Raw genomic sequence first — 15,717 nt, 5'->3', positions numbered from 1 at the left:
CATTAATTCGAGTATACTGTATGAAAAATCACAATGTACGGAAAAGCTATCTTTTATTTTGAAATTTAAAGTTAATAATTTAATTTAATTGAAACCAAACTAATAAAAACGCTAAAAGTTGTTTCAAGAGAGTTTTTAGAAGTTTTTAATTTAATACAAGGGATTTTTGTTTCATCAGGTTACATTTACTGGTCTGATAACGGTTCGCGGGAAATTACTCGAAGCTCATTGGCTGATCAATCCAAGAGCGAGGTTGTGATTGATTCAGGACTCGACATGGTAGACGGAATAGCGATTGATCACGTGGGAAGATTTATCTACTGGACAGGTCCGTAATGCTGATGTCAACAAAGTTTTAGAACTTTTAGATGTTTACAAAAGTTAAACATTTCAGCATGATGAGTTGCAATTTTACCATGAAAAACTTTGTTGTGTCTTTAATATTGCTAAAAATCAGCCTGTTAACAAGGGATGGGCCGGGCCGGGCCGAGTACTCGGTCACGAGCATCGCTGTTTTTGATGCTCGGTGCTCGGTTAAGCAGATGCACACTGACCCGAGCATTAAATTTGCATATTAATGCCTTTCTAATATACAAAACTTCGGAAAGGGCATTCAGTACAAAAATGAATGTTTTTTTTAAATGCGTTGGATATAGAGGAAAAATGCCTGGTGACTTAAGGGACGTTGGAAAGCTATTTTTTGTTTGAAAGTTTGTTATTCAATTAACCTAGTTCGTCTGTACTCTGGCAAAATATGTTCCCAATTAATGTCAGCCAAACAATTTTTTAATCTTACGTTCACATTTGCAGATGACGGTCGTGACGTCATATCTGTGTCGTCATTGGACGGGAAAATGCGTCGGATTTTGATCGACGATAATATGGGGTCGCCCCGAGCAATCGCTTTGCATTATGAGCTTGGGTGAGTCACAATAAAATACAGATTTTCGGTCGTTTTTACATTTAATCGAACACCTACCAATGACAATGGCATAAACGATTGTTGAAACCCTTGCAATAAAATGTATTCTATTTAGCTATTTGGCAGTTTTGTTGTTCAAGCTTCACTTACATTGACCGTTACAAAGTTTTATAGAATGTCAAAACTTGTCCAAAAAACTGAAAGGATTTTCTGTGTAAACTTTGTTAACCTTTGATTAGTTAAGTTGAGTTTATTTCGCTTGGTGAAAGACAACATAGCGACACAATTGTACTAAACAATCACCAAGCCGGAAATAGCTGGGCACATTTAGTGTTATGACTTTTCATTATTCTAAATTTAATAAAAATCAGAATTATCCTCAAAAATAAATTGGTTTAAAGCAATCAATTTCCAAAACAGCAAAATGATTTTTTACGTCAGAGACAGTATTGCGGCGTAATTATTTCTAAACATGTGATGCCACTGACTAACAGCAGTTCGAATTTAACAGTTCTGTTCCATGGCGTTAGATTGTCATCAAAATTATGACTACAATACAAAATCAACAAGACCATTTTCTGATAAGCTATTAACAGATTTTTTTTTCTCCCACAGCTACATGTATTGGACAGATTGGGGGAATTCACCTGGTGCGAAAATTGAACGAGCCGGTTTGGATGGAACGAATCGTTCTGTGATTGTATCTAATGACCTCATTTGGCCCAACGCTGTCGTCATCGATCAAGAACGAGGTCTCGTCATCTGGGGTGACGCACAAACTGAGGTGAGGGTGACGTCAGTGTTAATGACTTCAGTGCTTTGTATTTTTTCTTTTTACGATTTTTATTAAAATCTAAATCAGTATTCTTACAAATTAAAATGTTTAGTTGCTTTTAAACATTACTTATTTTGTGAAAATATTTTTGAAATTTCTGCAAACTACAAAAAATTGTTCGTGGTAATATTAAATATAACGATAACTATGTCGCTATGGTCTGCTGTCGTGAGTTCAAATCCCAGCGCAGACTGTGTTATCGGGTCGTGATATTGTCAAGCCGGAACGATTTCTCAGTGTCTGATCTAACGCATTATGCAAACTTGACTTGTGCACTGTACCAGTCGCATTTAATGTTATTTACCTTGATGACGACCTGTATAGGACGCCGAAACGTCGGAATAAAATACAATTGCCAGAAGAGCTGTATAAACTTGATATTATGCCTGGCAGCAATAGCTTGTATATTGACTTGTAAGATCTAATAAAACGTAACGTAGTAAATAGTTCTAATGCATTGCCCAAAAACCTAAAATTTTTGTAAATATATAAAACACAATTGTTTTCTTTTTCACCCAGCGAATCGAATGTTCGGATTTGGAAGGAGGCAACCGAACGATTCTCTACGCACAAGCTTCCCACCCTTACTCACTTGCTATACTTGATGGCATCATCTACTGGAATGATTGGGGAACGCGGAATATTAACCAGATGTCGTTAAGTAACATCAGCAGTGTTAGTGTTGTGCGTGAAAATATGCCACATATGATGGGGATGGCGGCTGTCTCCATGGATGAAAAAGGAAATAACAGGTAAATACCCCGACTCGACACTTTATTGCGTGGATCTTACGCGTCGTAGAACAAAAAGATAAACAACATTCCGATTGTAATTATGTTTTTTTGGCAAAATCGTTGCATAATCAACTTTGTACATTTTGGGTAGTTTTCTAAAGGGTTAAGTCATAGCGCTTATTACATTTACGACTTTGTAAGTTTAAAGCAGATTTCCAACGAGCTTCGTGCAGTCAACCATTAGTGCTTGTTACAGTATTCTTTATTGTCACTTTAAGCGGGTTTATAAGCGAGCATTGCGCAGTCAACTAGAATCAACTGCTGTTCAGTATTTTTGACTCCACAATAACCAGATATTTGCTTTGCATAGGTGCGGTTCAAACAACGGCGGATGCAGCCACTTCTGTCTGCGAAGCCCTACCTCAGACACCGGATTTAGGTGCGCGTGTCCCACCGGAGTTCGGATGCAGGAAGACGGCAGAACTTGCACCGACTTGCCGAGCCAATATCTGCTGCTCGCCACTCGCCTTTCCATCCGCCGGGTGTCGCTAGAGGCCGACTTTAACATGTACGAAGAACTTCCAGTAGGGGAGCTAGAGAACACCATAGCTGTGGATTATCACTATGGGAAACAGGTAAATTGTGAAACTTTGTGTTTCCGATTAACGTTTGTTTGGTCTCGTCAAAATCAGGCACCGAAACAATACATTATGAGAAACAATACATTATGTATGCTAGAAATTACGAACAAAATGTAGTTGTATTGAGTACATTTGCCCCTATAGTTTGAAACCCTGCATTGTGCAAAAATACTAAAAGCCTGACCTACTTAAAATTCGTGCTCTTATATTTGGCATCAGTAGCACATTTACTTCAGAAACCAAATTTACCGATTAGTTAATAAAAACAAACAAGTCTTGACGAGATTTGAAACCAAAACCTCTGGGCTTACTTTAAACTTTCAATTTTCATCTTTTAGCTTCTTTTCTTCACTGACGTATATCTTGACGTCATCAAGCGTTCACACTTGAACGGTTCCAACGTACAGACGATAATTTCACACGGATTGAAGACGATGGACGGCATTGCTGTGGATTGGGTGGCCGACAATCTTTTCTGGACCGACGCAGTTCTTAATACGATCTCTGTGTCGCGTTTGGACGGCAGTAGCAGGTAAGGGAAACTCCTTGTAGTGGCAAATCGAACAAATGATCGCAATCTTTGAAAAGCAATGCAACTGTTGGGGTAAAATATTTGATTGTAACGGGGCTGCTTCATGCTGTAGTAACAGACGACGCCGTTTAGTTTTGACGAAAGGTTTATTTACTGAAGGTGAAGACGTGCTTAAACAGTGTCTCTCTGTTTGGAAAAAGTTTCCTAATCAACACCAAAATTGCCTGCATTTGAATAAAGTGTGGTGAATGCCTTGCACTTTTGATGACAACAACTATTGTTAAAGCGTCTCCAAAAAAATCGATTTAGAAGCTCCCTAGCAGTTTTGTTCTTCGGTGTAGTAAGCAGGTCCCAAACACGGCCCAAACCAACCCGTATTTGTTCGGAATAAATCCCTAATTAGGCCCTAAAGATAGATCCACCAAAGTAGAATTAAAATTTCCACCAAAGTAAAATTAAAAAGTGGCAGAAAATCATGTCAGGCCCGAATAACCCCGTTTAATAAAAACCTACACACGAAGAGCACGGCCTGACCTACACTTCTGGATTAAGCTTTTTCTCTCTGTAATGTGTAAAATTTTATTTGTTTGAATGTTTCATCATATCTCGTTGATTTATTGTTCAGACGCGTCATCATCAGTGATAATTTGGACGAACCACGTGCTTTGTGCGTTCACCCGTCACGTGGTCTGTTGTTTTGGACCGACTGGGGAGGAAAAGCGAGAATTGAAAAAGCTTACATGGATGGGTCGGGAAGAAAGGTGAGGACTGTGCGGTATAGGATTAATTAGGAAATAGCATAATCTTTACGGGTTTGATTTTGGAATTCAATTAGAGACAGTGCTTGTTTTGTACTGCGCAGAAGAAAGATATTGAGAAGAAGGTGCTTAGTAAGTTCGTTAAAATTGCTGATGCAAATGCATCAATTAGTTGGGTGAATTTTGTTAAAAAATTTTATGCTTCTTTGACAATTTTTTTTTCGGCACACAAAAAGTAATGAATCTTATAAAACTGTTTTACATTTGACAGATTGTTGTTCGTAAAAACCTGAAATGGCCGAACGGGTTGACGATAGATTACAAGCAGTCTCGAATATATTGGGTGGACGCACACGATGATCTGAGAAGAATTGAAACTTGCGATTTTAACGGAAGGAAGAGAAGAATTGTGGTTCCATCTGTACCGCATGGATTCTCTGTTACTTATGTAAGCAATAGATAACATCAGATAAAGATCCCATTTGAGCTTGTTAGTACGATTGTGCGGTTTGCAACGACAAGAACTATTTTAGAATCAGTTTAAACGATTTATCATCGATTTTAGCAGTTCAGTGGTTGGTTTTTACTTTCTTTTATGAGGTTTGTTAAAACAGTAAAGAATTTTGAACCACAACAAGACGAAGTTTGGTTCTAATTTTGATTTCGATTATTATATTAAACTGAGTTCGTTGTGTTTTTCCAATTGATGATAGTGAGATTTGCACAACTGGTTGAGTAAATAACTCATTCACAGAATGTCATGTAATATGTGTGAAATAACGCCACACATTAAACTCAACGTTTGAAAAAAACGCTGTTAGGATTGAATTTAATCAACCTCTTCTATTAATTGTTCTGATTTAAAACATTTTGTTGTAGCAAAAATATTGTGCCCAAAAGTGCGACGGAGGCTTCTAAAAATATAGGATTTTTCGTTGAAACTGCAATAAATTTGCAGAAATGTTGCGTTTAATTATTATTGTTATCGTTGACTTTGTGTTTCAGTTGGACAACACTTTATACTGGACTGATTGGGAAACAAAAAGTTTACATTCAACCAAATATCCGTTCAACACAAGCAAAAGAAATACCATCATCCGTGGGTTGGAAGGTCTCATGGATATTAAGGTGAGAAATCAACGACACAAGTGAATAGATTATCAAAAAGACATAGATTTGAAACGGGTGTATACTAGAATTTGCTGGTCATTTAGTTAGAAAAAAAATAGCCTTTAGTAGGTTTCGAACTTACGGCTCGACTCTTTGCCGGACTCGCATTCTTGAACTTGATTTAGCTGATTCGGTATTATACCTGACGAAAGTCGTATCGTGGCTTTTAGTTTTATAAGCCTGACGTAGTATGATGTTTTGTGACATTTTGGGTTTTCCACATACTTCTGCATGTCATCTGTGAACCAAAATATGCAAAAAAGGGAGTTTCGCTTATTTTTACTCCTATTAAAAACTTAGAAATTTATATTTTACTCATTTTAACTAAAAGCATCTCCACTCTAACGGATTATTGACTAACCACTCTACCGCATTGGATTGTTTCAGGCGGTTTCGGCTTCGCGTCAGAAAGGAACAAGTCCTTGTGATGTCACAACAGGCTACGGCGCGTGCACTCATCTTTGTTTGATGAAGGGGTCGGTCGAATACACTTGCGCGTGCCCGAGCCCCACTAACCCCGAAGATGAGGAGGATGGGTCGATCCTGGACGGCCTGGGTAAAGGGGACTTCCCCGTGGATCACCCCGAATCCCTGCAACGCAACTGCAGCGAAATCCCGATTCCACCCAAACCCGAAAATTCTTCAACCACTCGCAACGTCATTGCTGTGACGTCAGCGGAAGTAACTACGTCACCGAAAGTAACTACATCACCGGACGTGATGGGGTCAGGGGGCACGGTTTCCCCGCAAAACCACGGATTGCTCAGATTGCTGCTCGCGTCGCTAGGTGCCGCTGTTGTGGTGTTCCTCGTGTTTGCCGGATGTGGATTCTTGTTTTGGAAGTAAGTGGTGGGAACTAAAATGATTTAAAATAATGGGTCATTAATTTAAATCACTTTGTTTTGTCTTGTTCCAAATGTTTGCTCTTTGGCGTTTTTAGTTACCTGGTTTCGTTAAGTATGGAGAACAGAGGTTCTTAAACGGGAGAATTTATCCTGAGGTTAAATCTGGCATGGTTGGGGGGTAAACGAAGCACACGTTTTGTTGAGTATACGAAAATACCAGCAACTGCAAAGGGTTAAAACCTATTACGTAGAGCAGGGGTCGGCAACCTTTTAAACACCGCGTGTCAGTTTACTTGTTCTGTCATTAACTTGACTTGGGTGCCAACAATATGGTGTGGAATAATGGTTCTTTTCAACTGATTCGAATAGTAATTAGAAGCAGATATATATGTGCCAACTTGGGCATGGAGGCTTACGACCCTGACTTAGGGTATTAAAACGTAGCAATACAAGTTCATTGTAAATGACAAACAACGTGTATTAGCAAAGCGCTTAAATGGTGGTGATATCTCCTTTAAACGCGTACAAGTTCAAAGTTGTTTTCTGAAACAAAACAAACTAACTTTACCTTCGTATTCACAGGCGAATGAAAAAGCGGGCGGTGAAACAACACGACGATGGAGTAAGATTCCAATATCTGTTGGACGGCCAGAGCAGCCAGAGTATTCTCAACGGGTCGTGCACCCCCCGCTCTGACGTTTCACACACGCCCTCTGACGTCAGCGATCGTTATGACGACACAACTACGCAATACAGTCGCGTTTCGACTTTGGACGCACAACGCAAACCTCAACAGGCTTCTCCACGTCGCCAGGGGGTCACTTCACCCCCCAATAACTTACAGGGGGCGACACCTAGCGACTCGCCCCTGCTCGGTGAAACTTCCGACGAAAAGGGTGATAACGTCACTGCCGATTACGTCACCCCGGATGCGCGCGCACGCAACAAGGTGAAACACCGCTTGGTGCGCCACCTACAGGAAAAACAGCCCAAGTCGAGTGTTTCCACGATATGCACGATGTTGTCCGAGGACGATCGAAAGGTTCCGGGTTCGAATCCCGTCGAAGGCGAGTCGGATTCGCTACTGGATCACACAACAAGCAAGTGTTGAATCCCTGATGACAGTTGTCGCCCATTTCTTCAATTTCACGATTTTTGACAGGAAGCACATCTGCAGTGTTTCTCGATGTTTGTTCCCAACTCACGTGATTAGATTATTGCACAAATATTATGTCGTTTCGCCGAGTACGACTGACACGAAATGTTCGCTGTAGCGAAATGTTTTTGACGCTTAACGCCTATAGTTTAATGGTCGCAGCGTTTTGAAACAAATTTTTCAGTCCTGTTTATCTCTTGATTGCTCTACGCCACTAGATGACGCTGTTGCACCATCTGTGGGGAATCCCCCCTCTTCCCAGTTTTTTTTACCGACTACCTCGAAATATTTTTGCCAAAACCCGCTACTTTTGGCAACATGTTAAATTACTTTGTTTATGTAATGAAAATCTTGCATGTTTGTTGATAATAATGAAAGAGTTTGTTCGCGTGCAGTCGACGTCATCCATCATTGACCTTTGCCCCATTTTTTTTATTACAGTCACATCGATTCAAATCATTTCGCCCCAATCCTTGTGACAAACCCGATCACCATTTTTTTTGCCGCAGTGTTATAACCTTTGACCTTTCCTCCTCGTGCACTCCTTGGCCTATGACGTAAGCCGTTGCTCCTGACAACGGTCGATCCGCTTTTTATTTATAGTTTCCTGAACTTTTGTAAATTTATTTTTGTTGTTGTTGTTTTTCCGACGATTTTTAAACTTTCGCCTCACTGTCGCCACCGCGTGGAAATTTTAAGTGCCACAAAAATGTGTTGACTCGAATCACGTGACTGTGACTGTGGTTGTTATGGTGACAGTGTTAGTGAGCAAAATACTCGTCTGTGTAGAAGTTGAGTTAGTTGGCAGGTTTGGTTGTATTGTAGAGAAAGAATGCAATTAGGTATAGAGCACAAGAAGAAACAAAAATAACAAGAACTTTTTTAATATAAAAGTTGGAAACTTACCAATTTGAAGAACAACAAATCCATTTCTATTGCAAAGTTACATATTTATGACTTAACATAATGGCCCCTGCATGGTCAATTGTACAAATTGTACTAAACAATTACATGAGATGTTTAGAACTTTGTCATACAGAACAGTTGCAGTTTTGTTCTATCACCTTTTTTCAACCTCATGATGCATAGCTCATAGCTGGCTTAATGGCTGTGAAAGGTTTGACGCACGTCTTGTGCCCATGATATGATATTTTCCTGCTGTTTAGCTGGCAAAGAAAATTAGAACAAATTATTCCATAGTGTGATTTCTGAAAACTTGGATTGGTCAAAACATTCGATTCTGTAATTGCTTTCCATCGTAGCTATCAACAATTCATTTTCCCCGGATTGTAAACAAGGTTTAAAACTGCAAGCGGCATAAACTGGATAAAAAAAATATTTACTTTTATGTTATTGTACCTGAAATTTATTAACACATTTGATTTATATTTCGACAACTTGCTAATTGTGTAGCAATTACTTATGATAACATCACAAATCAAACATACCCATGATGAGTAATGTGTTTTATGACAATATACAAAGTTATTTTACCGGGCAGCTGTTTTCAAACGCGTTCCGAACAAAGCGAATTAGTTTCCGCGTTTCTTGCCTTAAGCGCGTCACAATCGGCGTTTGTGATGTAACAGTAGGGTTTCGGTTGTGCCTGCTCAATGCTGTTTTGTTTTATTTGTTGTTTGAAAGTGCTGGATTCAAAGAGGATTTTCAGTTTGAAAAGGACGATTATACATTGGTAAGTTGTATGTTTTACGTTGTAAGTTATCAGTATTTACGCAATATTAAGTAAAGTTACGGTTTCAAGCAACACTTGCCCTTTGTTTAACTGATTTATGTTCAAATAATGCACAGGGAGCGTTGAAGTTTTAGGAAAACTTCAAAATTTTTGTATTCTAAAATGTGTTTCTTTAGGTTTAGGTTTATGGGTTTTTGTGATCATATTAGTTTTTATTAAAGTTTTAACCAAGGATAAAAACCAAATTTTAGGGCTTTTAGATATAAAGTGACATGTTCAAAATTAGTGTTGCCATAAGCTGTTAACTTGTGACAGCTTTAAGATTGTCAATTTATGTTTCACTGTTATCAATTTTTTTACTTAATTTTGTTTTTGGATATTGTGCCTGCATGTTTAAAGTTCATTATTTTTTAAAGGTTCTTAAAATAAGAATGAAAAGTGATTTTTTTATTGCTGGGAACCTTGTAATGTTAGCCCTGTGTTAGTTTTTTGACAAATTTTTGCTGGTGTCCACTTTAGTTGTGTACAAATGTTTCAAAACACAATGTTAACGTTTTTATTCCTTTTGTACTGGTAGCAACATTGATCTTTTTTTAATGAAAAGAGCTGGGTACAACCGTTTTAAATTAAATTTAAAAACCCTAATCCTTTCTGTTGCATTTTTGTTGTCAGCTTAGCTGTAAAAAATGAAAATTTGTAATGCCGGTTTTTATTATGCCAAGATTTCCATAAAAATTGACGGCCATCGCATTTGAAACACAAAACAACGGCGACTCGTCAAACAAATCGAATCTTTTCGAAACAAAAAGACAAGAGACATAAAAACATTCTCATACATCCAGAAACAAGAGCACAGCAATTAAGTTTAAGTAGGAATTCTGTACATGGGATATTTTGTGTTTTGTAGGTTGGGATCTCATTTGAATGCAGCGGCAACTGAACCGACGCCACCGTGACCGGCGATCTTCACTTTGCCAGTTCCTGCGCGCTTGGTCTTGCTGAATTTGCCCATGTACTCGTTCACTCGTTGTCTCAGCTGGTTGATCTGTGATGGAACAATAGAAATCGTAAGTTTTTGCAACTTAACAAAAAAAAAACATTAAGTTCTGTTTTTATTTGGTTATGTGGGTCAAACTAAGGCCTGCTAAGCTGTGGGTATCGCTTGTAAAATTAGGTACTCATTAAAAAAATTTTGACGCACTCATTAAATTAGGTAAGTTTGACGCAATCATTAGACCAATGGTTCATATAGAAGACCCGCCGCAAATAAGGTTTACTACAGTTAAGTTACATTTGACATCATAAAATAGAAATCGAGTTAAAAGCAGATTTCAAACAACTTACATCGTATTTCTGTCGGTTGATTCTTTGTTCGTGATCGTATTTTTCCTCTTCGAGCTGGTAAAGCCAGTCCCACAATTCCTTGGCCTTGTCACGGAGTCTAAAAAAGACGGTAAAAATTAGTTTTCAACGAAGGTCAGCCCCTAGAAATCGGTATGTTGGTCAAGAGTCACTGCTCAGTATCTAAAATGAACAAGTGCTGTTAAATATCAGCTATTAATGTATCCAGTACCATTTACACTGCGACTGTTTCAACTGTACAGATCTCACACCACCAAGATAATCTAATCAATTTCTCAACTCACTTGTCAACGTTGAGATGATCGATGTTAAGAGGCTTACGGCGGTCGGCCAAGTACTTGCGTTTCTTTTCACGTTCAGTTTGCCTCTTGTTGGGTTTGTTCTTCTCAGCCTAAGATAGTTTACAGAAAAATTTTAACTTACCCTACGTATTATGAGAAACTATCCACCTTTTCATGGAGTTAAAAGTTTCATGGATAAAGTTTATGTACACTAGTTACATTCAAAGTAGGTTTCACTTATTAAACTCCAATAACATTTAATTTAAATTTTAAATATTGCATTGTTTACTCATTAACTTTTTATTCAAATTTTTGAAAACATTGTATTTTTAACTCGAATAACATTTTACTTAAACTTTGAATATTGCGTTTTGAACCCCGTAAAGAATTGCGTTTTATTGCGGTAACTTTGTAACGCAAAGTTTTAGTTTTAAAATCTGATAACAGTTTATTATTTACCCGGGCGAGGTAGCCACCATAATGAAGTGACATGTTGGCGATGGCTGCCTTCTTTCTTGCTTCTTCTTCCAACCTCTTTGTCTCTTCCTCTTCTTCTTTGCGCTTGCGCTCCTCCTGCGGATGCAAGAGGACAAAGATTAAAACAATGAAGACTTGTAGTTTAGAAGCAATTTTTACAAGTACATCTAAACCAAACCAATAATTTGACCACAGAATCTTGTGGATTATCACAAGTATTTGTGCCAGTGTGGTGTAGATTAAATGAAGATCTTTTGCTGTTTAAAAGCAATTTTAACCGATAATTAGGGTATCATTTTTTTAACGTATTTGTGCGGGAGAGGAATAGATTGAAGGGTAAATCTGTAATTAAACCCAGAAATCAGCTGCTCATTGTTTCAATTTATCAAACTGCGCAGATTAAAGCAGGAATTTTACGCGAATAAGTCTTAGAAATATCACTTTGTATGTTGTCATTCACAACAATTCAAACTATAACTAGGGCAGGGGTGTCTAAACTTTTTTCAATAGGGGCCAATTTTTGTCAGGTAAAGACCCCCGCGGGCCAACGTTTTATGGAAAGTTATTGAACCGTAGAATTAGAACGCAAATATACGGGATTTAAGGAAGTTTTGGGATTTTGTTGCGACAGCACCTTGTAGGCCATACTTCCTTTTTACCGGTAAAAAAGTTCCATGGAAAGCTTTTGCGTGAAGTCGCAGCTATAGCGGACCACACAGTTTGAAACAGCAGCGGCGGGTCACGTGAAATGCCGCGGGGGCCGCACTTTGAAAACCCCTGAACTAGGGGATAAATATGGAACCAGCTCCTCCTTACCCGCTCCTGTGCCATCCTCTGCTTCTCCTTCTCCTGGCGTTTCTGGAGTTGTTCCGCTCTCTCAGATTTGCGCTGCTCAATGCGGATGCGAAGAGATTCGAGCTCTTCCTCATCTTTCTTCCTCTGCTCGAAGTGAGCGTTGATGAGAGCCTGGAGCTCTACCATGTCCTTCTCCATCCTCTTCCGGTGGATGTCCTCCAGATCAACGATCTCGCCATCAGGGATCTTGGGAGGAGTGATGCGAGGAACGGAGAGTCTGCAAAAGAAGATGCACTTCTGTTTTCAAACTTATTTTAGTATAAAGTAACGCCAAGAAATTAAAGTTGACTTATGGACTTATGTGTGTGATCTTAACCAACACATCGTCACGTGACTTACTTGGGAGTTTGGGGCGTTTCCGGTTTGAGCTGAAAACAAAAAAATAAAATTAGAATTTAATCAGCGCCAAAACATGGGCGGGATATTTTATGTTTGGTAATTTGGAAGCTAGCTGTTAAAAATCGGTCAGTTTTATCTGATTTATAACCAACAGTCGTTCTAAATCTTCATTTATCTATTATTGTAGCCCGTTATATTTTCTCCAGGGAATCCACGGAAAGTTCCGCCTTCTACCTCTTCCCGTTGTTGCTGTGGTTCCGGTTTTTCTTCGATTTCCTCTTCTTCCTGTTCCTCAACTTCTTCCACCTCTTCCTGAGTTTCCTCAACCTCTTCCTGACATCATCATCGATTGCGTAAGCGGATGGGGATGACGTCATTTCGGCGAAGACAGGTGAAAAAAGCAAGCGTGTTGTTAGTGACGTCATGCACGTGTGTGACGTAATAAACGTTAACATATTTATTCGATAAATTTAATTTTCTTTGCGGTTTTTTATTCGAGTTAAAGTGAAATGATATTTATGCAAGTTTATTTGTTAGTTATTTCCAATATGACATTGGGATCTACTTGTTTTTTTTCTACTCTGCATGACCAAGTGTTAAATTCAATTTGTCACGCATTTAGTGGTCTGCACATATTCCTAAAGTTGTACCATATCATATCTGTGTCATTCTAGTTTCTTTCCTGAGGTCACTAGCTGGCCTGAAGGAACGTCAATTGCTCAAACTTTCTGTACGTCTATCAGTTAACCCAGCATGTAAACGTTAATTTATAATTCTTTGCATCTACGTCGTCAGGCGTAACTGAACGATACATTATTCGCTGCAAAGTGTCGAATAACAAAAAACCTGATTTGCCAATAAATTTCTACAAATTTAAACTTTATTCTATTTCTCAACTGAAAACCCTATCTGTGTTACCTCATTATTCCACCTGTATTTTACCCAGGGTGGCCTTAAAAGTTCGATATGACCTATAATAACCTTGCAAATTTAAAGCTATTTAAAAAAATAGTACAATTTCTCTCTTCGCCTCTCCCGTTTCCTCCTCCCCCTCTGTCTCTTCTTCACTCCCACTCTCCTCTGTCTCCTCCTCGCTTGTTTCTTCCTTTTATCCCACCCCCGTGTAAGTTATCATTAAGAAGTTGGAAATATTTTAAAGGTTAAAAAGTGATTTTGAGATTAATTTCATGCAAGTGATTTTTGTGACGAGCAAGGAAGAAAATGAAAACATGATATGTTTAGAAAACGAAATGAAAGTATTTCTTAAGTTTATAGCGAGCTAAATCAATTAAAAATGACACAATAAACTTTAAATTGGAATTTTGACACGCATGAATGATCAGCAGCAGGCAAGCGACTTTTTAACCTTGAACTGTTTCAAGGTCAAATGACTAAATTCTGACTGTTACAATATTGCTCCTTGTAACATTGCATCGAATGTGTTTTCAAAAGTTTTTTTCGCGAACAATACAATATTGTTCTTTTTCTAAATGACCTTATTAGGTATTTAAAAAAAAACTTGTTTAAATCGCTTCCGATTCAAACTTTGACGTCACGATGGATATTTGTGTTACCTCGTTTGTTTGTGCTTCCTCGGGCGGAACCTAATGTGACGTCATAAGTTATGTAATAAAGAAGTTCTAGATTTTGACTTAAAGCGGTCACAGCGTCTTTTCGTCTGATTGAATGTGTCAACAATATTTTAGCATCTTAAATTCGAAAATGCTATCGATAAAAAGTAAAACTATTGGTACTAAATCCATAAAAACTAATTTGTTTTACATATTTTTAACTTTTTTTTAGCATACCTCTGAGTAATCTTCTGAATCTGACATGATGATTGTAGTGGTCCGGATCAGGATCTTACAACAAAACTAATTTGATTTCTATCTGGAAAAATAAATATGTCAAGCAAAAATTCTTTGATGCGACAGGTACGTTTAAACATCCTTATTTGCTCGGTGCCAGTTGTACTGCTCGGTGCAGTTCCAGAATAGTTTTAATGCAAGGGTCCTGTCCAGTAGTAGGATTCAATTCTTTTTTGTCAGCCGGTTCTATCACAAAAGTCATATTTTTCTGCCGGTTCTGTTACAAATATTCTATTGACAGTAACCAGTAATGCTAACCGGTTCGCTGATCTCATGAAATTTCGTGAGACGGTTCTATATAACCGGTGCGAACCGACTGAATCCCACCACTGTACCAGTTATATTGCTCGTTACTGTTCCATAATAGTTTAAATGCAAGGTCTAATAAACATTCCGTTTATGAACCAGTATTACCTGTAAACTAACTCGGATTTTCTATGAAACGCAAAAAGTTTAATAACCCTGTGAGATGCCTGTTCTAATATATTGCTTCAACACGTTTGTGCGTTCTGGATAACGTGCAATGTTACCCGACAAGATAGCGCTTATCCCTCGCCATAGACAGATGCGGTTATTACGTCATAATGTGACAGCTGTAGACGCGCGACGTTCTAATCATGCGTAGCTGGGGTCGCTGCGTCTTATGGCGCCTTCCTACATTGGCCCATGTTATCCTCAACTTACAATTTAAACAAGAAAATGCTAATTTATGAAATGTATTAAACAAATGCTTGACAAACCCATACAATATTCTACACTGCGAAACTGACGCACACAATTTTAAGCGATGTTGGGCAGTTGTAACTTTATTAACTAAGCAGAACATATTTAACTTTTGCTAAATTAGCTGCACTGCTCATCTTATGTCCGCAAACAACCTTCTCAACTCTGAACAACTTTCAGAACAGTGATGTCACTTTTCCTGTTCTCCCTAGAGAGATGGAACACGATTGTTATGCTTTCCCTCAACGAGCGCCCGGTAATAAAGGGCCATGATTGCCGCGAAGCCTTTTTTCCTTTCAGCGCCCCGCCCCGAGTGCGAATGACGTAACTAGGTATGACGTCACTAACGCTAACACTTTGGCGATGGCTTGAAGGTAGCAAAGCGGGTTGATTGTGCCAAATTACATCAAGCCCATCTGCCGAAATTGTAAACATTTTAAAATACGCCGAAATTGTTTGAAAAGACTTTATAGTTCGGGTTTTTACCTTCAAGGGCATTGTGCATACTATGTAATTTGAATATTAA

At 38.5% G+C, this 15,717-nt stretch overlaps 2 protein-coding genes across 2 annotated transcripts in view; one reads left to right on the top strand and one right to left on the bottom strand.

Moving 5' to 3' along the window:
• LOC145215624 (low-density lipoprotein receptor-related protein 4-like) overlaps window positions 1-8,325 on the top strand; it is a 52,405-nt gene extending 44,080 nt beyond the window's left edge. Inside the window, exons 25-35 of the mRNA XM_080084346.1 lie at window positions 179-328; window positions 811-922; window positions 1,538-1,706; window positions 2,277-2,509; window positions 2,862-3,126; window positions 3,471-3,664; window positions 4,290-4,425; window positions 4,694-4,870; window positions 5,428-5,550; window positions 5,980-6,434; window positions 7,020-8,325. Coding sequence (XP_079940472.1) covers window positions 179-328; window positions 811-922; window positions 1,538-1,706; window positions 2,277-2,509; window positions 2,862-3,126; window positions 3,471-3,664; window positions 4,290-4,425; window positions 4,694-4,870; window positions 5,428-5,550; window positions 5,980-6,434; window positions 7,020-7,548 — 2,543 coding nt within the window. The 3' untranslated portion in view covers window positions 7,549-8,325. The remainder of the gene's footprint in view (window positions 1-178; window positions 329-810; window positions 923-1,537; window positions 1,707-2,276; window positions 2,510-2,861; window positions 3,127-3,470; window positions 3,665-4,289; window positions 4,426-4,693; window positions 4,871-5,427; window positions 5,551-5,979; window positions 6,435-7,019) is intronic.
• Window positions 8,326-9,979: 1,654 nt separating this feature from the next.
• LOC145213740 (troponin T, fast skeletal muscle isoforms-like) lies at window positions 9,980-14,514 on the bottom strand. Its single transcript, XM_080082127.1, has 8 exons — window positions 14,409-14,514; window positions 12,835-12,933; window positions 12,601-12,629; window positions 12,223-12,478; window positions 11,389-11,502; window positions 10,933-11,039; window positions 10,631-10,727; window positions 9,980-10,331 (listed from the first exon to the last, which is right to left on the bottom strand). The coding sequence occupies exons 1-8, from the start codon at window positions 14,433-14,435 to the stop codon at window positions 10,203-10,205; spliced, it is 858 nt and encodes a 285-aa protein (XP_079938253.1). The 5' UTR covers window positions 14,436-14,514; the 3' UTR covers window positions 9,980-10,202.
• Window positions 14,515-15,717: the final 1,203 nt, after the last annotated feature.

This window comes from Phallusia mammillata, chromosome 2 (assembly GCF_965637545.1).
Source record: "Phallusia mammillata chromosome 2, kaPhaMamm4.hap1.1, whole genome shotgun sequence".
NCBI classification, from domain to species: Eukaryota; Metazoa; Chordata; class Ascidiacea; order Phlebobranchia; family Ascidiidae; genus Phallusia; species Phallusia mammillata.
Note: the sequence above shows the minus strand (reverse complement) of the source record. Positions and strands in the feature narration are given on the sequence as shown.